Source organism: Coturnix japonica, chromosome 19 (assembly GCF_001577835.2).
Source record: "Coturnix japonica isolate 7356 chromosome 19, Coturnix japonica 2.1, whole genome shotgun sequence".
Classification (NCBI taxonomy): Eukaryota; Metazoa; Chordata; class Aves; order Galliformes; family Phasianidae; genus Coturnix; species Coturnix japonica.
The window spans coordinates 6,724,369-6,752,031 of NC_029534.1; the positions used below are offsets into that span (position 1 = coordinate 6,724,369).

Below are 27,663 nucleotides of genomic sequence, written 5' to 3' on the forward strand. Positions count from 1 at the left end.
TGCAGAAAGAGGAACACGCATCCAAATGTTGAAGCTCCAGGGAGGAAAAACTAAAAACATCAAAATAAATTCATTTCAGTGTCTGTACACATAGTATCATTGCTTTGTCTGGCTGAACTAATTTAAGTCCCTTCTCACAATTAAAATGGCAACTTCTAGTGTGAACACCAAACTGTTCGCTTTTAACTGTATCCTTTAAAAGTCTCAAATGGACTTAAGCTAAATGGGTTAGAAAATGATCACATGGAGTATCCTTGAGGATCACCCATCCAAAGGCTTCAAAATAGGAAGGAGGAAAGGAAACAAAGGGGACACAGAGACAGAAAAACCAGAAAAGCTTTGTACACCAACACACCACATTGCTCTTCACACAGCACTGCCTGTGAAATCATTTTATGGGGCTACGCTCAGTGAAGTGTGCAAACAAACCTTCCTTCTCAGTAGGAGTGGCAGGGAAGAAGCACAAGTGCTAACATTCTGCACAGCCTTTCCCTCAGCTACATCAGACAGTAAAAAGAATCAACGTGGATACGTTCAAATTCAGCATAATCCCAACAGCACAAGCCAGCATTGGGTGGCCAGCGTCCTGTCTTCTCCTTCCTAGCAGCGTGCTTTAAAGTTGCACAGCTATATTCTGTAAAAAGCCATGACTAATTTTGCCTGACATGAAAAATACAAAATTGTTAATAGTCGGATGTTTCAGCTCATAACCACAAAACAGCAGAAATCAGCACTATCTATCTGACTGCGGCTAATGCAAGCTCATAAAGCCTCCTTCATTTATAAAGCACCTCACAGCTAACTTTGGTGACCAACTGTTGTGTTTTAATGCTCACAGACACATAATCATCTCTCCTTCCTACCCCTAATTAAGCTTCAACAAACCAAGCTCACAGAATCAAAACCCATGTGAAAGGCATTTGTCATCTCAGCAGCAACCTCAGATAAAGCATGAAGAGGGTAAAAAGAATCAAACTGAGCAGCTTCCACAGATAAGAAGTTTCTGTCAAGGAAGGAGTGCAGGACCTGACCAGGGAAGGACTTAAACTCTGAAGCTGATGGGTTACAACCTCAGTTTCTTCATATTCACTGATGTACGACCATAGAGGCATTGTTTAACATTTCATCTGCAATGTGACTAATTAACTGGTATAGATGAAGAATGCAAAACCAAAAATGTATTTCTCTGGATTGCAATAAACATCAAAGGAAAAATAAACCAGCATTAAAAAAGATCTGACAAGTTCATGTGAATGCTCTGCATTTAGCTCTTGTTTTAGACTAACAGTCTGTTATGTTGGCTCCTCTGCAGTTTAATGATTTCCTGTTAGGAATTTAAAATTAGAAGCCTCCAACAACTTCCCCATAAACTATTTTCAAGGTCCCTTTAATATCCACATCAAGGAGATATAGAAGGTTCATATGTTATCCATGTCAGTTCACTTCCTTTCCACTTCAAAACAGGCACGTTGCAGGAAAATTCACCAGGTTTTTTTTGCCCTTAGAACTTCCCCCCCATCCCCCCCCCCACACACACTAAGTACATCCAGCTATAGTAATTAAGAAAATAAAGCTACTCACTTGTACAGCCTCTCATTTAAGCTGTGATAAAATGAAAATACTCAGTCTAAAACAACAAGCTTGGGCTATGGTAGCTGATACCTTAAATCTTGTCAGAAACCTAAGTTCTCCATCAGCTATTGAATTTTCAGCTGTATCCATGCTGAACTTTGCCTAAACACAGCAGCTCTACAAAGTTACTTCTCTGTGACATGACCTTACCTTTAATGAAAGCATGAGAACACGGCAGCATAGGAAACAGATCTGATCCTCCTCATTCACGCTTTATAGAATCATATCCCTGCAAAACAAAGATGGTAATTAGCACTTCTCATCTACAGATCTCCAGCTTTACATCACTGGTTATTCTTCTGACTCGAAGTGGTAACTGCAGTAGAAATAGTATTACAGCGCACCTACAAAATGATTTAAGAACATCTGCGAAGAGACATTCCACCTCAGTTCCTTACTGGGTCAATGAAAGGACTTGCAAACACTACCACCTTCCTAAGAACAATGAGCATTTATGCCGAACCACCAAAAAAGCTCATTATACAAATGCTTTCTAATGAATTCCAGATGAGAAGGAATTAGGTGGAACTAGTGAAACTACAGTTAACTTAAACTGACCTAAGAAGAAAAAGTGGTTGCAAAAGTTGCCATCTTGCTGCTCTAACAAACATAAAGGTCCCAGTTTGGCTGAAATAGCAGTCTATCACTACATAGACCTATAGATTTTCATTCTTCAGCTCAACCACAGTCAAAAATTGAGAGACAAAGACAACTGTGCTACTTTCTATATTGCTTTGCAGGCTGAATGACTTTTTAAGTCCTTAAACCATGACTTCAGCTACCAGTTTGGAAGCATCCATGTGAACTATCAACTCTAGTAAAGTAAACAGCAGCCATACACTGTTGCACAGGAAAGCAGCTCGGTGCCTACAGCCGGCTGCTGTTTTCTTTTCTCTTAAAGGAGACTGGAAGTCTGTTTTTATAACACAGTACAGTGTAACACCAAGCTCTGTGTGCTGCTGAAGTTAGAGACATCTTTCTCTGCAGATGTAACATCTCTTTCGTATGAACTTCTTCTACAGAAGAAATCAAGAGGCTGTTTGATCTCCAGGGCCAGTTTTTATAATAGAAGACTGAGATTAAATTTTCTTTGTATGTTTACCCATCACACAGCCTTGTCTGTATCCCCAACCACTACGATGACACACAGATGTACAGAGCCACTGCTCCATACGCTGTACATGTGAGTCCTTCAGACACACAGATGCATCTTCAAAAGCTGAGATTACACAAGGCAGACTGGCTGAATGCTTTTGCCTAAACAACATACGTTATGATTTCACTTCCAAACATCATATTTGCAAGAGTCCTTCAAATGTTTCCCTATATAAAAACAAAAGAATAGAGAAAGATATCAACGAAGATAAAAGTATCCATCAGAGCCTTTGCCAGCAAATACTGAAGTCAGAAGGATCTTTTAACATCTGCAACTATTAATGAGTAATTGCACTAAAATAATTTACGGCTGTGAAAAGCACGTCACCGAACAGAGCCATTTAGCTGTTAAGTTCATAGCACAGCTTAAGCAAACAGGCACATCCAGCAAACAAAGCACCACATGAGTATAACTATATTTTGAAAACTCAACTACTTAAGAAAAAAAGAAATGTAAGTAGTATGCAATTAGCTGTGTGTTACTGCTAATGGTTATCTATTATCTCAACACTAAACACACACTGAATTGAGGACTTACCAGTGCTCTATTAAGTACAAAATGTGCATCTACAACAGATTACCAAATTGCCTAATAGATTAATATATTAAAACTTACAATACTCATAAATAACAAAAGCCACCACAGCTGATTTTTACTCCTATCTAGAGATTAAAGCCCTTTAGCCACCAAGATTATTCACCAGACTTCATCAAAATTAATTATAGAATGCAAACTTAACAATATACTCCAGAGAGAGCACATCTCTGCAGCGTCCTTCTTTCACAAAGATGGATAATTCCACCCCAACAGAGCATGCCTGTGAGATACCTGTTACAGCCAAAATCACACAGTAACAAATTGCTATTTGTTTTTAAGGCTTAGCAACCTTACAAAAATAACAGAATAAAACAGTCTACTACTGCCATAGCACTGTCTTGGTAGTTATATTTTCTTAGGTCATAGTCATTATTATTACCATATTATTCAATTTTAAAGCAAAACAAAGTATATATTAACTACAAGAACTAGAGTTCCCTACATATCATAAATACTTTATCAGAATAGCGTAGAAATCTGCCTTACCTGTACTACCCTGAGAGACCCCCCCCCCCCCCCCCAAAGTCTGCCAGCTACCCTGGCAGCTGACTGAAGTAAATAACCTCTGCCCCTGGGGTGGAGGGGGGGAGTAATTGCCAACAGCAGCCAGCTGGCTTTCCCCAAGTGAAAGCAAACCACCTGAACTCAGAAAACAATTAAACACCCGAAGACAGAGATAGGCAACAGGTTTCTCAGTGCCACACTCTTTCTTCCTAACCCTGTAACGCTTCTTTCTACAATTAAATGACAAAGAATTATGCCCTTGATGGGGATGGGCAAAAGAGCAAGCAAATGAAGCACTAACTTGGGGTGATGTCGAGTTCTACACGGAGTGCTGAGCCCTGAGATCCTGCTTGCATTACCCCGGGGTGGCTGAGCTCTGTGGGGCAGTTTCATACCCAGGGCTCCCAGCTGCCTCTGCCCAACGACTGCCCGGTACGTTCCTAGCAGGGCACTCAAGCTCTGTGGGGAAAGCAAATTGGCCTTAAATAGCTTGATAAAGATAACGAGCTACTGACAAAACACGGTACAACTGGCATGTGGGGGCAATTTACACTGAGAAAAGGGCGTTTTTAGCACATGGCAGCCAACGGGAGCCTCTGGGGAAGCAGTAAGCTCCAGGTGCGGCTCCGAGCTCACCCCACACGAGGGCCGGGGAGGGCAGGAGCTGTGAGGGGAGTGCTCGGAGCCCACCTCGCTGTCCTGTACCAACCCCGAGCCCTGCTGGGACCGCAGGGTCACTACAGCTCCGCAGCCCCACCCCCACAGCCCGCTCCTCACGCCCTCCCCCCGCCACATACCCGTAACCCCACCGCCCTTCCCTCTCTCTCTCTCTCCGTCCCATATCGGCTCTTCACGCCTCTCCAGTGCGGGCAGCTCATCCCCTCCTTCCTTCTCTCCCCCCACCGTCCCCGCTCCCGCAGCCTGTCCCTCCCTTCTCGCTGCCCGTGGGGCTGCGGGAGCCGCGAGGCGGAGCGGGCCGGGAGGGGGTGGGGGGAAGGCGGCTCCGCACACCCAAGATGGCGGCGGTGGAGCTGGAGTGGGTGCCCGAGACGCTGTATAACACGGCGATCTCGGCCGTGGTGGATAGTTACGGGCGGGCCCGGCGTCGGGACATCCGCTCGTTGCCCGAGAACATCCAGTTTGACGTGTATTACAAGGTGAGAGCGGGTGGCGGAGCGCTGAGTGAGGCCGGGCCCGGGTCGGGCCTGAGGGGTAGAGAGGGAAGGAGAGCGGGGCTGTGGGAGGAGGGGGCCCAGGCCTATCCCCGCTGGGAGCGCAGGGCCTGGCTTCATACGGTGCTACCGGGCTGAGGCCCGAAGGTCGGGTTGCGGGAACGAAGGACTGCGGGGCCGAGGCTGAACGAGGGGGTTATGGGGAGACCGGGCCCCACGGGTCTGAGTTCGGGGGGAAGGAGGGGGCAGCGAGGGGGCTGCCCTTGGAGTGAGGCCTCATGGTGGGTGGAGGCACTTCCCTGGAAGGGGGGGAAAGAGGTTGGGGATGTTGGAAGTGCGGGTTTGTGTTGGGGTGTGAAGGGTTTTTTCTTTTTCCTCACCATGTTGCAGAAGGTGATGTCTTGTGCTGGAGGTTGCTGGGTCTGCTGTACTCTTGTACCTTTAATCTCTGTTTAGAACCGGGTGAAAGGAATTGAGGGTCTTTAAATGGTGTCCTTTATCAGTTTTAAGTCATTTTTTTCATGTGGCAGCTTTTCCTCACTGAGCTGCCTCTAAAATACCCAGAGTTAGAGTAAAGGGTGTGCTTAGATGGCCTCTGAATCTCTATTGTCCACCAATGAAGCATTTTATCAGTCTATGGGAACCACTGAAAACAAGCATTCACCAGGAGTGGCCCAGTGTATAAAAATAGAGATGGGGGATAACCCTTATTTACTTGGACAGTGAAGTTCTAAAAACCTGGACTGTGCGAAACAAAGTAATTTTTTTGGATAAGTCTTTGTGAACCAGGAGTTGTGGCCCGTCCATTGTTGATGCAGAAACAGTATTTAGAAGGCATGTTGATCACCCCTGGAGACAGAGAAACTGTTTCTACCCAGTTAAAACACGTAGGTACATTTCTGCACCCTGGGTGTCTATTGCTGCTCTTAATAGCTGAGAAGTGTGGGAAATGCTCTGTTGCAGCGAGAGTGCTCTGGGAAGGTGAGGTGGCTGAGATGCAGCAATGAGTGGATGAGCCCTGTAGATGTGGGACTAACAACATGGGAAAACTTTCTGAGACTTGTTTTCAGCTGTTGGAGGGGATGGCCATTGAATTGGCATTGTCTGTTGTGACATTCATACGGATGAATGGTGGTTCCCAAGGGCTTTCAAAATATAGAATTTCAGAAGTTAGTAATATCCAAGTATGTATTATTCCCTCTTTCTTTAAAAAACATCCACAGGTGACCTTAATAGGTCACATATGCTTATATTAACACTCTGCAATTGTTGCATTGTATCACATTCATTAGGTATTATTTCATAATGAAAAATAATCCAGAAATAGATTTGAGTTCTAAAGAGACTTTTTATTCTATTTGCTCTGCTCATGTAACAAGCAGCAGATTCTTTTGTTCAGGAGGTGGTAATAAACATACTGAGGACCTGTGTGGTCGTACTAATCATTAACCAGTGTGATTTCTGTTAATGAAGATAATTGGCATTATTTTTACTTTTTTTTCCTGTATCTTACAACAGGCTGATCCTTGATAATCTGGAAGGTGGACCTATAATGATAAATATACATCTCTGTAGTGTCCACACACAATAAATAAAAACACATGGTGTAGTTTGTTTAATGCTGTGCCAGTGCTACCAATGGTAAGATGGTCTTCTGGGTCTTCTTGTAGGAGAATACACGTTCTTTAGTGGTCGCATGTAAATTAGTTAATACATAAATATAACTATATCTTGGCTGGGGTGCTGAAAGCAAGTGTAGTGCTGACTGAATGGTGCTCTACACGTGGAGCCACCCGCCTTCAGCCAGTACCTCAAAGCAGAGCTCAGAGAAATCTTTTGGAATAGTGCTTGTGTTTTTCTGCACACCCATACAACACTTGATTTCTGTATTTGGATGGCTATAGGAATACAATCCTATACAATCCTGGTGAGGCAGGCTGGGAGGAGGACTCCCTCACGTCTTTGAGCAGTTCCCTGCATGCTGTGTCTGGTGCTTGTTTTGCTTTTGGATTCTGAACCCAGCTGGTGCGCTATTCAGAAAGATGCGGACATTACATACTGGTGTGTGTTAGTGTGTGTGTGCTCAGGACATACCGACAATTAGCTCTTTAAACCAGAAGTAGATTTCCATAAATCACTACCAATCCTTAACAGAAGGCAGCTAGAAGTCTTCTAAATCTTTGTTCTGACTGCATCTCTGTGGTTGTTGAAAGGCTGTCAGTTTGTTGCTGGTGTTACATAGAGCTGTACTTACTATTTAGATACATCAGAGGGAGGTTTGGCAAGTAGTGCATAACTTGCATGGATGTGTCCACATTTAGACCTTGCAAAAGATCTTTTGGTAATTATTGAAAGGAATATTAGTTTATTTCAGTCTTTCACATCCAGCTTGCAAGAAATGCTGTATTACTCACAAGTTGTGATACTGGACAAAGTGCTGCTTTGAAAAACTAAAAGGAAGCATCAGTTGGATTTTTCTTTTGATTCTCTCTGTGGACGTTAATTGGCTGTGGCCATACAGAACTTGAAATTTCTTTTTAACACATTCATTGATATGAACACTTAAAATTAGCATTTGCCAGCATTGTTTGCAGAGTCTACCAGCCTTGTTACACTAAGATGACAGAGATAGGATATGAAATTATTACAGTGATGGAAATGGCCAACACACTATGGTCTGAAAGGGAAGAAAGTGCTACCTGTGAAAGTCCTAATCTTATTTTTTTCCCACCAAGGTACCCTCTGCTTCAGAACTCAGCCGTGTTGTGATAGTGCATCACCTTTATTTCCCATTCATCAACCAGTCCAATTGCTTTCAATTGTACAGATTCCAGAGCTGTTGGTGTCCAGGATGCATTTTATAGACCCACGTGTTCCCAGTTTATAAGAAGGAACCAAATGTGAGATGGCTGTGGAGTGCTCTTTGTTGGGGCTCAGCACAAAAATAGGTTCTGTGGCACAGTGACAGGAGCAGGCAGGTTCCTGGTACTGAGTGTATTTATCTTTGGGTGTATTTATCCTTAACGATGACTAACGCTTTATAAATGAAAAATAAGTCAAATAATCACGATTGCAATAAAGTAAATCTGTTCTGATCTAGCCGGGGTATTACTGGATTTCTGCTTTTTAATTTATTTGTATCAAAAGCATATTCACTTCTTGCAACTACTAGAGAATTAATAGAGACTGGGCAGAACACTCATGAGGATGTCCAAGAAAAAAGTCGTATCTCTATCTGTGCTTGGAAGAGTTAATAACCAGTATTGTTGCAAGCAGCACCTGCATCTGGAAAAATGCAGACATAGTGTATTTTGTTTCCTTTGTGTCTTTACCAGGTTAATGTATATCCTGGTGGTGTTTCCTAGTAAAAGTGGTTGGTCTTTTTGATCTTCATGAGGAAGAGATGGGGAGGCCTTGTGCTCAGGAGCTGAGGAAGGAAATGTGCTGCATGGCAGTTAAAACACCAGCCTGGCAGCTGGGCTGCAGTGGTAAATGCCAAACTTTGTGTATTAATTTGTGTGGTTTTTTTATTTTTGTTACATTTTCCTGCTGTATTTGATGGGATAGGAGGGCTTCATTAGTCATAGTGCTCTCTATTGTAGGTATTTATGCAGCAAGCTGATGCTGGGTTTACGCTGGATAGATAACAAGGAGCTTCATCTAATATCTAATGTTTTTCTGAAATGTCTTTTATGGGTTGTGTGCTGTGTTTTTTCTCATCAAGTTTTCTTCAAAGTCACTTGGATCCAATGTTCCTTGAATGTTTTCTGATGAGATCATTAACCACAGGAACAAATGGAGATGACAATTTGTTTCAGACACTTGGTGCAGATCTACAACATTCAGTAATTGTGCTATGCTCATTTGTATTAAAAAAACTAGGTAAAATCTGAGAGGCCATAATCACGTTTTCTTCTGCATTTGACACAGTTGATGAAATTTCCACACTGCTCCTACATTGATGTGAGTCAAAACACGGGTCTTAAATTTGTATCCTGATGTCTCCAGCTTCTGGATGGTGTGTAGCTGGAGAACTGTCCTGCTGTACTCTGCTGCCCCCCAAAAGGAGAAGTGTGGCTGAAAGAAGTGCTCGTATTGCTTCTAGTTATTCTTTCAACCAAGCAAAATGAGTAAGCAGGAATTTGCTGACACTTGGCAATGCGCGATAGAGTGGCTGTTCTGTGCATTGCAGTAGAGATGACTTTTACTGATGAGGAATGATTACAAGCATCCTTTTCTGATCTTATGGAATGAATCTGGTTTATCCTAAGGCTTTGTGCTCCTGGCTGTGTGATGAGGGAGGAAAGGACAGGCTTCCTGTGTGATGAAGTACAGCCGTACTCATGTAGTTCTGAAGCCTTTCTGAGCAGAAGGGAACAGCCAAGGTCACAGCAAGCAGGTCTGTCTTGGAAGGCAGAAAATCCAGAGCAAGTGGGTCGTGTTTTGTGGGGTTCATGCTGCGACCGATTGGTGTGATTGCACGAAGGCTTAATTCCTTTCACACTGCTGTGCATTTGGGTATCAGAAATTAAATGTGTGTGGAAAACAAGCACGATTTCCTTGTGCACACATACATATACAGGCATTGTGATTTGGTTGGACTTCCAGGCTGGTGCATGCAGTTGAATTCAATCACATCTGTTTATCGCTCCCCTCTTTCAATCCTCCTCTCCAAGTGAAGGAGAATCATCATGCCATGAGATTATTGCTCTTTATTTTAATACATACCTTATCTGTAGTCTTACTGGAGTGAAACAACTTACACTGTTGTGTCTTTGCTTTGCAACTCCCTGCCTTGCTTACCATTCTCCAGAGTCTTTCTATTTGGCTTGCTTTTTGTTTTGCTTTTTTCTCTTTGAATCTCTGTGTGGTTTTCTAATCCTGATATGCTTTGGCTTGCCTATCTTTTTTTCAGTGTCCTTGTTGAATCTTAGACACTGAAACTCATAACTCAGACAATGAGGTAATACCATGAAAAAAAGTGTCCAGCTACTGCTGAAACAATAATTCTTGTTTCCACTTAATTCTGTCTGTACTGGTTGCACTTCAATCAGAGCAAACCACACAGCAAAGATACAGTACGTTTTCTATGGAGAATCTGTGGGTGTCTATAACCTTGTGTGGGGTTCTGTGTGGAAGTAAATCAGACAAAAAACCCCAACATTGCTGATGTGATACAGGAAGAGCAGTGAATGGAAGTGTGAAGCTTGCTGTGCATGTAGAACATAAGCTTCCAAACTTATCAGTTAAATTAGGCTTATTTAATGCAGGCTTTGGGGTTGTTTGTTTATATTGCTTCAGATTCTTCAGGATGAGCTTCCTGACTGGAAGTGTTGTTTCCAGAAAGAGATGAGAACTTTGATTTACTTTTTTTTTGAGCCCTGAATGATAGCAGGGTGGAATTGGTCTCATCCAGAAGCCTTGTGGATGGTTTTGAAATAGATTTGTAAGAGATGAAAGTACCCAGATTTCTAACAGATTATTTTCTAAGCTTGTCCCCCAGCTGTCCCCAGGGCTTTTCAAGAGCTGTTTCTCAATGGGTCGATTCACTGACTTCAAAAAATCCTTTTCCTTCTATGTTAAGTAGAGAAGGGAGGTGGTAGTTGCAGCCAAACTTGTTTTCTAAATACAGATTTTAGTCTTTTAAATATACACCCCTTCTTAACTTCAGTATAGTTGTCCATGTTGTATTATTGGGCATTGCTAATCGTGCTGGGGGAGCTCCTTGGGAGTTCTTGCAGCATTAATTCTTACTGTAATGTCCATTTTTGTTTTTCAGGCCTCCTCCAAACTGGAGCCATAGGAGCTCTTTTTTTTCTGTCATTGAAAGTACTGCAATTCTTCTGGTCTTTTTACACTGCTTAGAGTTTATCTTTATTGTGAAGAGGCTTAGGACAAGTAATTGCTCTTACATTTGTGCACAGCGGAGAATGCTGGTGATAAAAATACTGCTTCCTCTGCCACATTATGGCTTTACTTTTGCTGGCAGTTGGATGTCTCTCTCTTTGTTTTAAGGGTTTGCTAAGAATCGAAGCTCAACTTGACCTACAGAAAGAGAGCTCTGGCAAGAACTCACAGATAATTGTGTGCATGATGACATAAGTTACAAGCTACTGTTATCAATGTGATTAATTGGGAACACCTCTACATGGATTTTCTGAATGCTTAGGAGAAAGTTGTGTAAGTCACTGTTAGCCTTCGCTCCTGAAGGACGTCATGGTGGCTTTCCCACAGCTGTACAGAACAGCTGGAGTGTGTAATCAGAAGACAGCACATGAGATGTGCTCCTTAGTTCATGTCTTCAGTACCAGACCTCATGTCAATTTGCACAGTATAAGCTGGAAGTCATACTGTAGGTTCTTAGGCAGCTTTCTATAGTTAAAAAATCATTGATAAACTTCAAGTATTTGAAGTTTGTGTCCAAAAAAAACCAACCACAAAACCTCCTTCCTTAGGAACGGAGTAGTTTTTCAGGAATCCAGACCTCTGCCTTTCTTGCTGGGGCCTGTTTTTCTTGAATTACTCTTTGTTTTGGTTTTTTTGTGTGTTATGTAGCAAGGCTTGTGGTCAAGAATCCTGTCTCTGGAGCTCTAACAAGAGAATAATTTCTTCAGTGCTTGCAACTGCTTCTCAATGAGCAAATAGGAGTTACTGAGCCTTCTGGAATTGCTTCACAGTTTGACGTAGTCTCACTATTTCCACGTCCAATTCTGTTTGAAACTATTGCTGTAACAGCTATAACAGTTTGAAGTGACTTCAGGCAGAGTTAGTTCCTCAAGTGCCTGCCAACATGTCGAGGGAAGGGGTGAGTGGTGTGGTAAATGTTCTGAGGATACTGTATTTCTGGTTATACCAGGAAAAACTGGATGGGCTGTTTTCCCTCTGAGCTGGAGGTGTGTGAGGAGCGGGGTCACCTTTGGACCCAAAATCAGAGATGTGTGAAAACTGAAGGTGTGGTTTGGGGCAGCTCCTGTTCCCCCTCACCAGCAGGGTGTTGTCAGCAGGAAAAACACTCCAGCTCTGATTTATTTCAAGTACAGGCCATGGCACTGTTTTATCTGAGGAACGAGTTTTTGTGCAGATACTGTTTAAGACTTCCTTTTTATTTATTTTTATTTTTATTTTTATTTTTTTCCAATGAAATAGTTGATGAAAAGGCAAACATTCATTTCTGACAATTGACAGTTTTAGGTCAAAGAACTTTTGAAGTTTTTATTTGTAGCTTCTGTTAAAAGACTTGTGCTGCAGAATCACTGCAATGTGCTTTGTAAAGAGCATTGACTAAAACAAGATTTCTGGCTGGAGATGTTCTTACGTGCTTGATTGGAGTGTTCATTGACCTGCTTCCTGGGCTTGTGCTTAAAATGAAGCTCCAGATAAATGGCACTTATCAATTCAGATACTGCAAGAAATGATTAGAACTCAGAAAAACTGAAGTTTTTATTAAATTTGTGTTTGTATCTGAGCATTCTATCTGTAAATAACTCCTCTCCCTCATCTTTTGCTTGTGTGGTGAGAGTGGTCGACTCCTCGTTTCAGAGTTTCTTGTAGCTCTAAACCCTGCTGAAGTAGCACGGAATGCCTTGCTGCTGATAGGGGTGCTCTGGTCTTGGACAGTGTATGTTGACATATAGTAGCATTGGTCTTCTGAGTAACTGAGTTGGTTGAGCATTGGTCTTCTGAGTTAGAGTGCATTACCTTCATGCTTTTGTGATGGCATGAAGTGTGAGTGCACATCGTGGTGTGTGTGTGTGCTGGTGAGCTGTAGTTTCCTGCCATTGCACAGTGCAGGTAGGAGAAAGGATGCATGGCTCTAGAATGGTGAGTGCTGTGAGAGGCAGCATCTGGGGAGACTTGAGATGTGAGCTGCTGGTTTCTCCTTCTCCCCATAGAGCTGCTGCCTTGCAAAAAGGTTTTAAATAATAAAAATATGAAGGAATGCTGCCTATAATATCTAAAATAACAAGTGTCTGTGCCACAGCAGTACTGGATAACCTGTCTTATGTACTGACAGGCTGCTGCCGGCTGACTCTGGGGCAGGTGGACTGTGCTGCTTTCTGGCTGTGTACCCTACTTTTTGCCATTTGTGATTCAGGGACTTTGGGATACTTGGGTTTAGCAACCCCTGATGGATTTCTCTGCCATATATTTGCACAGTCACTTCTGCACCTACGTAAATTCTTAGTATTTATGGCATAACGTAGCAGGGAGCTCTGCTGCTTAGCTGTGCTTTGCACAAATAACTGTGTCCCTGTGGTTCGTTTTTATGAAAAAAGCTAACTGATATATTTGCTTATCTGCAGATAGTAATTGGTTTCAGCATAAAACCAGGCACTGCATTTAATAAATTCATGAACATTCCCATTTACTCAAGCAAGAATTACTCATATAAGCTCAGGTATTAATGTGGTCAGGGCTCACGCCTGCGTTTAGCTCTGGGTATTGGTGAGTCATCCATTGCAGGACTTGTGGGTTTGGGGTTGTTTTCTTGGATGTGTTATTTCATTGCTTCAGCCTTTGTTCCAGACAGAGGCTGGAGTTTTGTAGGATCACAATTGGTTGTTTGAATTTAGGCTTTGGCTTTGCATTTCCTTTTACAAATCGTATAAAATCTATTGACATAGCTCTGTGATAGATTCTATTCGATTTAAAAAGGAAAAAAAAAGTATCTGATATCAAAGAAGCCATTTGATGTAATTTTTATTAAATTTAGTATTTTTTTGGTTTTGTCTTTGTTTTCCAGCTTAGGAGTCGCAACGTTTTAATAATGCAGGTAGATGTAGTGAATGTTTGGAGAAGGGAAGAAGGAAAAATAAAAAATAAAGGATTAAAAGAACTTGAAACAAAATATGGAGTTAAACCAAATACAGAGTTCTTATAGCTTGTGTATTTAAGTTTTGACCCTGCAGTTGTTCTCCTGTGTGGAGGTAGTGAAACAGTTTCTTTTTCATATTTACTCTGTTGTACTTTGAGCTCTAGAATTCTTAAGACATCCTTAATGTGAGTTAAATTTCCCAGGAGAGCACCAGACCTTAAATTTTTAAATCTATTTGTGTTTTTCTTTCAGCTTTACCAACAGGGCCGCTTATGCCAACTGGGGAGTGAATTTTGTGAGCTAGAAGTTTTTGCAAAGGTGCTGCGAGCTTTAGATAAGAGGTAAGCATCTTCCTACATTGCTAGTGCTCATTTCAGCTCTTAGCTCTTGATCTAAGTTTTGAATCCAGAAGATGTCAGATCAGATTCTTTGTTACTAGGACAGGCTTTGCATCTCTGGTATCTCCTTCCCCTTGTTTGTGTGTATGTGATGTTAATGTGTTCGTCACTGCTCATTTATCTGCCATTTCAGTGTGAGTCAAGGCAGAGGTGGGCTTTGAGGCTTCCCCACCCACAGAGTCTAAGCAGAAAGCTTTGTTTTCCAGTTGTAACAGTGTGTGGGCAGCAGCTTGTATTTTCCTTATTCCGGAGGGCGTCCTTGTAAAGAACTATGTGTACACTCATTTTATTTCTTTGGGTAATCCAGCAACTGTAACCCATCAGCCTGGAGATTGTCAGTTATGCTCATATTCATCTGCTTTTGGTTTGAGAGAAGGCTGGAGCTATTTCCTTGAATCACTACTCATTTATATCCATGGTGCTCATGCCAACTGACTGCACTGTTTTAAAAACTTTGTGCATAACAAATTTTGTTTTCTTTTGTTTCAGACATCTGCTTCATCATTGTTTTCAGGCTTTGATGGATCATGGAGTAAAAGTTGCTTCTGTACTGGCATATTCTTTCAGTAGACGGTGTTCCTACATAGCAGAATCAGATTCTGCTGTAAAAGAAAAAGCAATCCAGATTGGTTTTGTTCTAGGTAACTGTTGTTCATAGACTGTTAAGTATATTTCTCTGTGCAAGCTTCAGTGAGGCTAATGCTGTTTCTTATTGAGAATGTGTGTGCTTGGAATATATGTTTTTAGGAAGTCACTTGGTGGCTTACATATATATTACACTTAAATACCTAAAAATTTTAGACTGCTCCCTGCTATTTCAAATAATAAAATTCATAAATGTGGTAGTTAATGTTAAGACTTTTTATATTTCTAGCACTGATGCAAGTATTTCATGATGGAAAAACTATGAAATACCAGAAGTCATTGTCAGCTGAAGGAGAATTCTGCTCATGTTTCTTCAGTTTAGGACTGCAGATTAGCTCTGACAGAATTCCTATATGCAGCATGCAATTTTATGATGTTCTGAAAAACACGATTCCTTTGTGCTCACTGCCTGTTCCCCCTAAGCTGTTACTAGTGACTTCCTGTATTTTGGCATAGGGAATGCTGTGCTCCTGTATTCCTACTTATTTGTAATAAAATATGAGTTCTTAGACAATGCGAGCAAATGCTTTATCCTAGAAAGGCATTTCACTGTTCAAAATTCTCTCTGTTCTTGATTCTTCCAGGAGGGTTCCTATCAGATGCAGGATGGTATAGTGATGCTGAGAAGGTATTTCTTTCTTGCCTTCAGCTGTGCACCCTTCACGATGAAATACTTCATTGGTTTCGTGCAGTAGAGTGTTGTGTAAGGTGAGCTTACCTTTAATTCCTCTGTGTCTTACTGTGAAGTATTTATTAGTAGTACATGTAAATATGAGCCATGAAGCTTTGTATCCTCTCTTCAGTATTCTGCTGCACCATTAGCTTTCGTTTCAGAAATAAGGTGATGCCATGAGGGACTGGACACGCATGTACACCTTCCTAGGATAGGAAAATGCTAGCTGTAGTACTGCTGTCAGTACTTGGTCCTTTGGTTTTTAATTAATCAAACAGGTTGTGTTCAGTTGTTTGGCATGCTGGAGAAGCTGCCTTTTAAAAATAAACTCACCAAATACAGAAAAGGAAACAAAATTGTAGGAAACGGGTTTAGAAAAGAGAAGCATCTTATTTGTTCTCTCCTTCCCCTATGAGTTTATTGGAAGATCTGTCATTATGTATCATAAAAGATATAAAATGTTGCACCTACACATTAACTCATATTTTCAGAATTTTAACACCTCTTTACTGTAAAGTATTATGTCTCAATTTGCTTTACTTTGTGTCTTTTTTTTTTTCTGTTATGTTGTCCTCTTGACTTACAAAGGCTTTCCTGATATTTTCGGATCTCTATTACTTATTGTCTCAGATCTCCAGAAGGGACAACAGTAGTTAGTTTACCAAAATTTCATATGTGCTAAATGACAGGCATTTGAAATAGGGAAGGAACAGCTGTCTCTTTTCTTTGCCTGTGATGAAGCAGGAATACAATTCTGCCCTTTAGGCTTGGAATATGATAGCACACACATTTCAAATGCATCTCTTTTAAAGTAAATAAGCATCAGCTTTCAATAACAAAAATCTTCTTTACTTTTGTTCTAAATAGAAGCCAGAAGCTGAAATCGTTACTTGTCTGGAGAAACTGTGTGTGCTTCAATACTGCTGTTTTTCCTTGTCTGTATTTCACCATTTACTGAAACTTCTGTTAATCTTTCAGATGGGCAAAGAGGTGGTGTTAAGAAATAGGGAAGGGGGAGAAAAGGAGTCTGTTTAGAGTTGTGAACTGCGATAACTACGTTGTCTTCTCTGGTGTTAATTCAGTACTGAGCACCAAAGGGCCAAAACTTTCAAAACTGTACATCTAGAATGGATTGTCAGGGTGGCAGCACATCAATCTGAGCAGACAGCTTGCTCGCTCCTTCAAAACTGGCCTTCTTACTACTTGTATTCCTGTTGGACAACACTGAAATTAGCTATTGCTAAGTACTATTGCTCTTTGTTTAATCCAGAATTTCCCCACTAGTGTTGCTCATCTGCAAACACTTAGGTGGGTGTCATGTTTACTTCTAGCATTTAAAGATTGTCAGTCCAAGTAACTACCATGACAGCTATATATTAGTTGCCCTGCTGTTCCTGAGCTTAAAGTTGCTTGTGCTATTGTCTCAGAGTGAACATTACTATGTAAATAATATTGAATGCATTTTTAAGTATTCCTGTTCAGTCTCATTTATGAATTGTGCCTGGGTGCTAATGCCATCCAGCAGTATGGTCCCATCTTTCCTGGATGCCCAGAGAATGATGTTACTTTCAGATGTTTTCATGTGTAGAATGGATGTAATCTCCTGTAAAACTATTTTTTATATACTCTGTATTGTTGAAGGACTGAGGACAGAGTGCAGAGATGCACGCAGAATAGTTTGTACATATTGTCTGTTTCAGTTCACCATGTTTTAGAAAGGAGGTAGAATGGGTTTAATACCATATATTACTGAGTTTTGGAATTGAGAACTTATCGGTGTTGAGAATGGACTTTAGGAAAAATAAAACAAAGCCACACACATTGAAGCAATTTCAGCATTGGATATGCAGAACTTCATCAACATGAAAAAATCATTTGACATTTTCAAGAGTAAAAATTTTTGCCATGCAAGATGCAAAGCATGGAGTATTGAAACAAATTTCTGAGAACAGTTCTTTTGTATTACTGAATTCAGACAGTGCGGTATTGCTGGGATGGTAGACAGGATATCTTCTAAGAATGATACCAGATTGTAGATCAGTGGCACTGCAGCATAATGAAATGTTTTATTCAAACGCTGATTAGAAATCTCTTTACATCTTTGCAAGGTTGCTTCATGTTCGAAATGGTAACTGTAAATATCACTTGGGAGAAGAAACGTTCAAACTGGCTCAGTCTTACATGGACAAACTTGCAAAACATGGTCAGCAAGCAAACAAGGCAGCACTCTATGGGGAACTGTGTGCACTTCTTTTTGCCAAGAGCCACTATGATGAGGTGAGTAGGGTTAGTTTGTTTTTGTTTTGCTTCCAGAAACTGGTTATGAAATCTACCGTGACTTTCCATGACTGGCTCACTATTCTTGTTATCATTCTAGTTTCAGTTATGTATCTCTCTTTATATGTGTGGCAGTACTTTCCTTTTTTTCCTCAAGCCTTTAGCATTGAGAAAAGAAGACTGAGAGGGGATCTGATCCAGGTCTATACATATCTGAGGTGTGAAGGGCGAAGTGGCAAGGCCAGACTCTTTTCAGCAGTGTGTGGAGACAGGACAGGGAAAAATGGACAGAAACTGGAGCATAGGAAGTTCCACATGAATGTGCGCAAGAACTGCTTTATAGTGAGGGTGACGGATCACTGGGACAGGCTGCCCAGGGGGGTTGTGGAGTCTCCTTCTCTGGAGATAAGACCCGCCTGGATGCTGAGCTGTGCAACCTGGTGTAGGGAACCTGCTTTGGCAGTGGGGTTGGACTCAATGATCACTGGAGGTCCCTTCCAACCCATCCAATTCTATGATTCTGTACCAGAGATATGCTTGATTTACCATCTGGTTTCTGTACATCGTTCTGAGTACAAGTTCTTAATGGTACTTTAGCTGATATCAAGAAATTGTATGCAATAGATTGTCAGTGTATTTTGGTTATCAGTAAATTACACACTACAAAAAGTTTAATTGTTAAAAAGAAACTGGAGAACGTAACACTTTGCAGCTAGTTTAGGAAAAATGTGACTTCAGTGTGACTGTGGATTTTAGCTCCTAAATTAATTGACTAGGAAGCTGTTGTCTGATAGTGATTGTAAGGAGTAGTTAAACATTGTATAATACCTTTTTTCTGTGAAATATTATGAAATATATGATAAATAGATGATTCTTTGGTTATATGATTCATTTTAATTATACAAACCTTAGTGTAATATAAAATACTGCACATTCAGTATTAAGTTGAAGAGAATTTCTTCAGGTTTGTCAGACCATGGCAAACAAGATTTTTCAGATCTGGTAATGTAAAGACTAGTCTGTATTTTTCTTAATATTGCAATAAAGTGATGTTTCAGATCAATCATGTTGGGTAACTTTGTTTGACAGGCTTACAAGTGGTGCATAGAAGCTATGAAGGAGATCACAGTTGGCCTGCCTGTAAAAGTAGTAGTGGATGTTTTGCGACAAGCTTCTAAGGTGAATTTAGACTCTTCCACGTTCCTTTTCTAACTAAGTTGCTACCAAGAATGGGTGAGAATGTGTAGTACCTCTAGTATACTTCATATACCTCTTGGTATAATTTTCTTTCTTTCCCCATGAAACTGAGTTACAGCTGTTCAAGGGAACAGAATGGCAGTTAATGAGAGCCTTCCATAGAAAAATGGTCTGTTTCTATCCTTGATGTAGACTTGGGTACAATACTAACCTTTTTGGTGACTTACGTTGAAGTAAAAAATTTATTGATGTTTTCTGTGAATGCTTGTTAAATCAAGAAGTCCTTTAGTTACAGTGGTGATATTAGAATTAAAAGTAATAGAAGTTAGGCTGGTGTCTGAAGGAGAAGGATTCTGAGCATACGCCTCTTCATATGCTTCATTTCAACCTGTTTAGGCTTGTGTTGTAAAACGTGAGTTTAAGAAGGCTGAACAGCTGATAAAACATGCTGTGTATCTTGCCCGGTGAGTACTATTCCCAAACAACCCCCCTCTTTAAAGGTACTCTTAACTTGCCTCAATGAGTGATATAAACATGTTTCTACAGGGAGCATTTTGGAGCCAAGCACCCCAAATATTCTGATACGCTACTAGACTATGGATTTTACCTGCTCAACGTAGACAATATATGCCAATCTGTTGCCATCTATCAGGTATGCAGCAAGGCTATATGTATTTTGTTTCTATTAATATATAAAATGTATCTATTTTTTTCTGAAACTCACATGTTTCTAATTCAGGATAATTAATTCATTTAATTATTTGTTGGTTTGGGATTTTTGCTTTTATTTTTTCCTTGTCCCTTCAGTGACTTATATAGATTTGCTGTCTAAAGTATGTGGGTGTAGACCTACAGAATTTCAGAGCCATCAGACTTTTTTCCCTTTTTAGCAGTAAGGTGCATTAAGTTGTTGTTGTTTTTTCCTTCCCTTTGTTAACTGATGTAATGGTGTTCTTGTAACTCTTTCAGACAGCTCTTGATATTCGGCAGTCAGTATTTGGAGGTAAAAACATACATGTAGCTACAGCTCACGAAGATTTGGCTTATTCTTCTTACGTTCACCAGTACAGCTCTGGAAAATTTGATAATGCACTGTGAGTACAGCTATTTGAGGTAATGGCAGTAAATCTAATACTGCAAATGGGAAGAAGAATGTTGTTTAATTTATACAGTCTTTTCTAACAAAGGCTTTAGTACAGTGAATATCTACATTTATGTTGTTAATATTTTACCAGTCAGCTGCTAATTTATATAGCAATGAGGATGCATATATTTAAACTCTTTCAGATTTCACGCTGAACGTGCTATTGGCATTATAACTCACATTCTACCAGAAGACCATCTTCTCTTGGCATCTTCAAAGAGAGTTAAAGGTAGTACCCTTAACTGTGTTACTCGAACGGCTGCGTATTTTGTCAGTGGAGAGCAGTCATTCAGCTGTGTTTATTCTATTCCCAACAGAGACAATGTAACATAAGCTTTTTCCCAGACTGAGATGGCTCTAGAATGTTCCCCATAGTCCTTAATGTTCTTTGTCAACACACTTGTAAAATACAAATTTAAAATTCTTTAAAACTTAATTGAACTGATTCTGTGAATAATAGCAGTAAAAATACTGCATATAAAAAAGTGTTGGTAACTTTGATATCCAGGTATAAAATTTGAAAGCAGTTTGTAATGAATGTAAATCCTGATTTAGATATCTCCTGGGACTCTTTGGGTGGATGGCTTTCTGCTACCTGTAGTTGGTGTATCTGGGTTTAGAACACAGTGATGTTGCTTTTTTCTTCTTATACTCAGCACTTATCCTGGAGGAGATTGCAATAGACTGTCATAACAAGGAAACTGAGCAGAGGTTACTTCAAGAAGCTCATGACTTGCATCTGTCCTCACTTCAGTTAGCTAAAAAAGCCTTTGGGGAGTTTAATGTACAAACAGCAAAACATTATGGCAACCTTGGAAGACTGTATCAGTCCATGAGAAAGTTTAAGGTAAGGTCTATTGATGTAAATCTCTTGACATATGATTTACAAGATGTCTGTAAGCGTATCAAAGCAAATTGTACTTTATGTCCCCAGTTTATAACCTCAGTTGATAGTTTCATGGTTAGAGAACTTCTATCTTAATTATTTTGTGCAAAGCTTTGGGCAGATGAAGTATTAAGATGCCTTTGGGAACAGGATGCAATGTGATACTACTTGTTGATGATCTAAAATAAGGATTTGGAGAACTTGGTCTGGTTCTGGCTTTCCTATCTTTTACTTTTTTCCTTTATTAAATGCTTGACTACTCAAAGAAATAACTATGCAGTGGTTAAATCTTTGTAATGTGGTGAGTGGAGTTCAACTCATATGAATTTGTTCCTCACAGGAAGCAGAGGAAATGCACATCAAGGCAATTCAGATTAAGGAGCAGCTCCTGGGTCAAGAGGATTATGAAGTTGCACTGTCAGTGGGACATCTAGCTTCTCTCTATAACTACGATATGAATCAGTATGAAAATGCTGAAAAGCTTTATTTGAGATCCATAGCAATTGGTAGGTGATTCTTACAGTGTTTGTTAACATAGCAGATTTAATACAAAAAAAAAGCTTTGTTGAAATGTGTTAAACTTTCTATTGAAAGTTGTACTTTCTATTGAAAGTATGTGTTGAACTCTCTATTGAAAAATGAGATGAAGTTGTTGTGGTTTTTTTTTTGTTTGTTTTTTTTTTTGAGTGGTTTCAATCTAAATATTGAATTTTAATTTTGTTATCTCTTGTCTTTCTTTAGGAAAGAAGCTTTTTGGTGAAGGATACAGTGGACTTGAATATGATTACAGAGGTCTCATTAAACTGTACAATTCCATTGGCAATTATGAAAAAGTTTTTGAGTACCACAATATTTTGGCCAATTGGAACCGGTTGCGGGATCGGCAGTTCTCAGTTACGGATGCTCTGGAGGATGTAAGCAGCAGTCCTCAATCCACTGAAGAAGTGGTCCAGTCTTTTCTGATGTCTCAGAACGTTGATGGACAGAGTAGCTAAGAACTCAGTCAATTAACCAGTTAAGTTTTTTTTCCCAGATTACAGGGGAGAAGTCATACTGTGAAATCTAAACCATGTAGTTCTCTGGGGGCTGGAATTTGCATTGAAACACTGGTCCAGTCTACTGAAGAGTGCCCATACGGATGAATGTGTGTTAAATTCTTATCAGCATGTGTATGGCATGTTTAGTTCGGCTCACGTTTTTAACTTGGTATTCCAGAAAACCCCTTCTTTCTTTTCTTTTTTTTTTTTTTTCCAAAAGAACCTACTTTGCAGAAGGTCTGCAAGAGAACATTAAATAAAACTGTTTGAGTTCAAAAGAGTTGCATTCTTATTATGAATGGAAGGTTTCATCAAGAGCTTTCTTCTGATAGACAGAAAGAGTAAACGCTATACTACAAGAAGTTATATGAGAGAGGTCTCTCTACTTTATGCATTGTAGCAAAGTTAATCACAAATATTAAGAAAAGGGAGGATGCTTTGGCTGCTGCCTTATGAAGAAAAGTGGCAAAGAAATCACTTCGGAGAGCAACATACCATTTCTAATCCACAATAAGTTGATAAGGAAGAACAGACCGCATGTTGTTTTTAATATCCTGAACTGGACCAGTGTTCATCTGTAAGTGATGGAAGATCCAGTAGACCAGCAACCTTAGTTTTCTTTGGTACCAGCCAAGAGTGCTAAACTTCATAACAGGACCAGGAAAATCAAAAGTGGACCAGCCTGCTAGAAACAGTTTTTGGACCAGTGGCTTTAATTTAATATTTCTACCCCTGCATTCACTTTTACAGTAGAATTATTTCATTTAGATGTATGACCAGTGCAAAACTATATTCCTGTAATAGATACAAAACTAGGAAGTGAACGTTCTTTAGCAGTTGCGATGGCATGTTTTTACTTAGCAAGCTTATACAGATATTAATGTCAATGCCACACGCAAAAACTAGAAATGCTTAACTATTTGCTGCAGCCATCTTATTTTCTATTATTTTTTTTAATGGGCTTACTCTAATAATTGAGGCAGTAACTTGTTTATACCAGTTAATGGTTTTGTATTACAATCCGGTTCAATTTTATGTTTCTGGAAAACACAACTTATTGTACAGTTTGCAGGGGTCAGTGGAAAATGCCAAAAAGCACAACAGGTCTTTTTTTTTGTGATGCTTCATTTCTACATTAAACAATAGTACAACCAGAAATGGATATCCTTTATATTAATTTAAAAAGCAGAACTCAGCTGTAAAGATCATTTAATAATGCCTATCTCACTAGCTTGTCTTAATTTTTCTTCTGTTGGGCAGGGGGGGCTGCTTTGCTGTGTAGATTTATTTATTTTACTTTATTTTTTTGCTTGGGTGTGTGTTTTTTTTATTTTTTAAATGTTGAGGTAATAATACTCATTTGAAAGTGTAACATAGCAAAGTAGAAACAATTCACTGCTGTTACCTCCATTCTTATTATAGTGGCACAAACAGTGCCCTATAGTTGGATTCTGTTTGGGTTTTCTCCATTCCCCCCTATTTTCAGGGGTTTGTAACTTGGCCGTGGAAGTTCAGTCCAAGCTGGGGCTCAGCAGGCGAGGTTCCTACTTGGACTGGATGTTTTGGGGTTTATTTTCTCTTCATTAGTTTATGAAGCCTGGGACAGGGAAAGCTGTTGATGGTCTTCAAGAGTGCACAGAAGAAATAAGGAATTTCAGACACTACTTTGAGCTTAATGACTCCTTTAAGAACTGAAATATTCCAGGCCAACAGTTCATATACCGGTGCCTTCAAGTATAATTTTGGGGGAAAAGGCTGAATAATACCAACTTGAATATGCAGTGATATGATTGGTGCAGCTTTAATGACTGCATACTTGGAATACTTTCATTAAAGCATTGGCATTTAAAAAAAACAACAGTTAAGTGTGGTATTAAGGCTTACGTTGCAGTGTATCCTCAAAGGCTGTTCAATGAAAATTCAATATGAAATTATGTCTGGGTTTGATATCTACTTTATAGCAATTTTTCTTGCATAGGAGTGCTTTAGGTGAAATATTTTCTCTCTGAATATTCATCCGTTAGGGCAGTGATTAATTATAAAGTTCTTATGAATTCTTTTCTTTAGCCCTATTAAAATGACTTAAATGAAGCTTGTAATGTTAGTACCAGAATTTGGGCAGGAGAACGTTGCTTAAAATTGTCCTCAACAAAGTGTGTTACTGCTGTGTTGCAGAAGGGATTAACAGCTTCAGAATGGGCACTGACTTGCATTTATGGTGCCTGTTCGCTAATGGTTTCCAGGCCTCTGCTTCCAACTTCTGGCTAACAAAACTCAAAGGTCTCAAGATTTACTGAGTTGGGGAGTGTTATTTGACTGATACTGGTGAAAGCAGTCAATGTGAACCATTGCTGTCACATCAGTTCTCTGGTTTCTGTGTGTTTCAGGAGTTGCTTTCAACTTGCGGTAAATAGGAGAGCTTCCAACGTGGGGCAGGTCAGGGAGGTGTTTGCTTCTGAGAACCAAAAGCGTTTGTTCCATTTCTGTGATGGGTAGCTTTATTCTGTTTTCTCAGGCCTGCTGGGTGGATTAACTTTTCTCTCTTTCCTCAAGCTACTTGCTAACACGTTGTGTACTTTGACGCTTTGGCTTGTCTAGAAGGGATTTACATCTTGAAAGTCACCCAGAGCTCACTTTGATGGACTTTGGCCAAGAAACGTGACTTGGACAAGAGCATGTGTTGTGATCCTTGTGGAACTACTAGCGTGCTTCTCGTGTGACTGAATTAAATCCTGACTCGACTGTTGGGCTGAACTTCTCATTGTAGCCCTTCAGCAATTCCGGCTGTGCCAATCATGTTTTGGAGGGAGGTATCTGTGGCTGACTGCTAAAGCTGTCAAAGCAGAGGAGCTTTGCAGGGCGACTTTGCAGCTGCCTACAAAATGTTTTGTCACCTGCTCTGCATGCCATAGCTTGGAGCCTCTGCTGTCCTTGCCGCAGATGGGCTCTCCATGTGATAACATAGAACTGGCCTTTCTAGCTTTCAGTTCTGTCTCTCTGACCTTGTTTTTGGAATAATCTGCCTGCCTGTATTGGAATGTGGTGACGCCATTTAAGTTGTGTTGTTAGTTGTGACTCTGTTACTGTCTCTGCTGTTGTTTGATATGGCTGCGAAAGCAGAAGTCCAATTGGATGGCTATAGAAGAAGGTAAATGACTTGCTCGTTCATAAGGGTGGAAACATCTCCAGTGTCATTGAGGCAGATTTCTAAGTATTCGTTTAATTTTGTTGAATGACTTCAGCACTAGGTAGAGCTAAAGGGAACAGTGTTATCTGCTGTGTTCTCAGTACTGTGTGACTTTTCAGCCCAGAACTTGCCAACAAAAGCCCTCTCGTTAGGTGCAGAACCAAGGAATTCCTGTCCTATTTTACCCCTAAAGCAAGCTTTCCATATGCATCTGAGTGTAAGTACTGGGGAAGGGGGCTTTATTGTTAGCCTTGCTTGTTAGGAGACCTTGTCCTTGCTGTAATGCAGTTAGCCAACTACAAAATGCCTGATGACTTTGATTAATCACTGGCATTTTATATACGCACAATGCACCTGCCATTAGGTGAGATGGTGTCACTTGGTGCTGGCGTTAAAATAGGAGGATGGGGTCGGGACTGCAATGAAATGCATCCTCAGAATATTTCTTGACGGTAAGTAATCACAGAGCGATTGGTTACAAGTGGTGAGGAGAGGTGTCACTTCATAGGAAATTAACTATTGTCTAAGCCCTGATTATTTTCAGCATAAAGCTTTTGAAATCAGTTATTTGCCTCTTGTTTTAAGTGAACGCTGCAATTTGTAGAGAGGAAAGAAACCGATGTCAGGATTCTTGCACTGGTTTGGGGGCTATTCTGGATGAGCTCCTGTGGGAAAGGAGAGGCAAGAAAAGCTTAACTGACAAAATGGGGAGGGGAAAACTGCAGAAAGGTGGTTGAAAATAAGTGTGTCCCTCGGTTACTTGAAGTAAAGCACCCAGTGACTATGTGGCCCCACACTGGTTTGTTTGGTTGCTTTTACAGCATGACAATTACGACCAACATGTGTCTGCCTCTGTATCGTAGTCTTCAGGAGCACTCTTTACAAACCTGGTAGTTGGAAAACTTTTTTGTTTGCACATGAAGCTTTTTGTTGAAGCATTTTGAAGGTTTTTGGGTTGCTGGATTCTTGTAACTTTAAAAATGAAGTGGGTTGTTTTTCTTCTTTAAATGTGCTGCAGTCTGAAATTTGCTAAAGGTGCCATTGCGCTGCTTCTCACGGTACAAGAAATGCACGTTGAACTTGATTTCCTTTTAATGTTGTGTATTGGTAGAGTACAAACAGGAAAATGAGTTGTGCCTAAAACATGAGTGAAGCTATGGACAAAACCTTGCTCTGTATGGGTGGGATTTGGCTTCCTGGGGTAGCAGCAAATAACGCAGGGGGAGATGTTGCTGTTACCAGCCTGTAGCGAAGCTTGTGCTGAAGCTTGATTTATCTCTCAAGCTCATTGTTTCCCTTTTTTCCTTATTGTTTCTATAATAAGAAAATGACTGGCCAAGTGTTAATTGCAGAGCAGGCTGTTTGTTGTGGGTGTTTCCATGTTGGACGTATATGGCCTGTTGCACGGTTTGTTTCTTGGCCTTTTGAGGATTCTGTGAGAAGAGGGGAAGAAATTTCCTTTACCCAGACATCAACCAAACTGCTCACACAGCCAAACTGACAGCACTGGTAATGCTTCTGTCCCTAAATCTCAGGAACGTTTCAGGCAGTGAAACAGGTTTCCCTTTGGTGAGATAAAGGTGCGTGCTCTAGGGTCTTGTTTAACGATATTTCATTGCAATCCTAGGTATCTATAGCATGAGTGGCCTTAGTGAGTTTGTTGAAGTGCACATTTTTTTTCTTTTTTTCTTTTTTTTCCAAAAGTAAATTTTAAGATGAAAAAAGATATATACTATATAAATATATAGAGATATTTAGAAACTTGGTTTGTGGTGCACAAGTTCAGTGTTGGATCACTAAATAATTGTCGCAGGTACCATACGTGTAACTTCTTTCTTTTATGTATATTCCTTTATGGGAAGCGATGTTGCCATGGTAAACTAGGACTTTACAATTTCTTTACTACTTAATGATGTGAATGGACTCTGCGTTTTATCGAACATTACCAGGTTCAGTACTATTTTTATACTTATTGAACTACAGGGAGTTTTAATTTAATAGCATTCTAAAAAAAGATGTTGCTTGAACTGTATGACTGTATAAATCAAACTACTTACACAGAAAACACCTCTAAACCAGAATCTCTACCTGTAGTGCCACAGTCATTTATATGAAGGTATCTTGATCATGACTAGACTTGGAAGACCACCCCACTTGTGTCAAGACTTAATGTTTCGTATCCTACTTCTCGCAGACTGCAGTGCCCGACATTATTTGTAACCATCAAACCATATTATGTTTGTAACCAGCATCGTGATATTCTGTAATTGTATTGCTAAAATGAAATATTGACCTAATAAATATAGTGTTCCTGCATTTGGAAGTAGCCGCATTCAATTGGGT

The 27,663-nt window shown here is 40.2% G+C and overlaps 1 protein-coding gene across 2 annotated transcripts; it reads left to right on the forward strand.

Moving 5' to 3' along the window:
- The first annotated feature begins 4,117 nt into the window (after window positions 1-4,117).
- On the forward strand, window positions 4,118-27,657 carry APPBP2 (amyloid beta precursor protein binding protein 2). Of its 2 annotated transcripts, XM_015880771.2 has the most exons (14): window positions 4,118-5,046; window positions 5,837-5,948; window positions 14,129-14,217; window positions 14,764-14,915; window positions 15,504-15,627; window positions 17,701-17,869; window positions 18,959-19,048; window positions 19,463-19,530; window positions 19,613-19,718; window positions 20,036-20,160; window positions 20,354-20,439; window positions 20,867-21,057; window positions 21,437-21,602; window positions 21,838-27,657. In XM_015880771.2, exons 1-14 carry the CDS (start codon window positions 4,466-4,468, stop codon window positions 22,089-22,091), a joined length of 2,313 nt encoding a protein of 770 aa, XP_015736257.2. In that variant the 5' UTR covers window positions 4,118-4,465; the 3' UTR covers window positions 22,092-27,657. The 2 variants fall into 2 exon arrangements, with proteins under 2 accessions (XP_015736257.2, XP_015736256.1); XM_015880770.2 differs by lacking the exon at window positions 5,837-5,948 and having other exon boundaries at window positions 4,741-5,046.
- The last annotated feature ends 6 nt before the right edge of the window (window positions 27,658-27,663 follow it).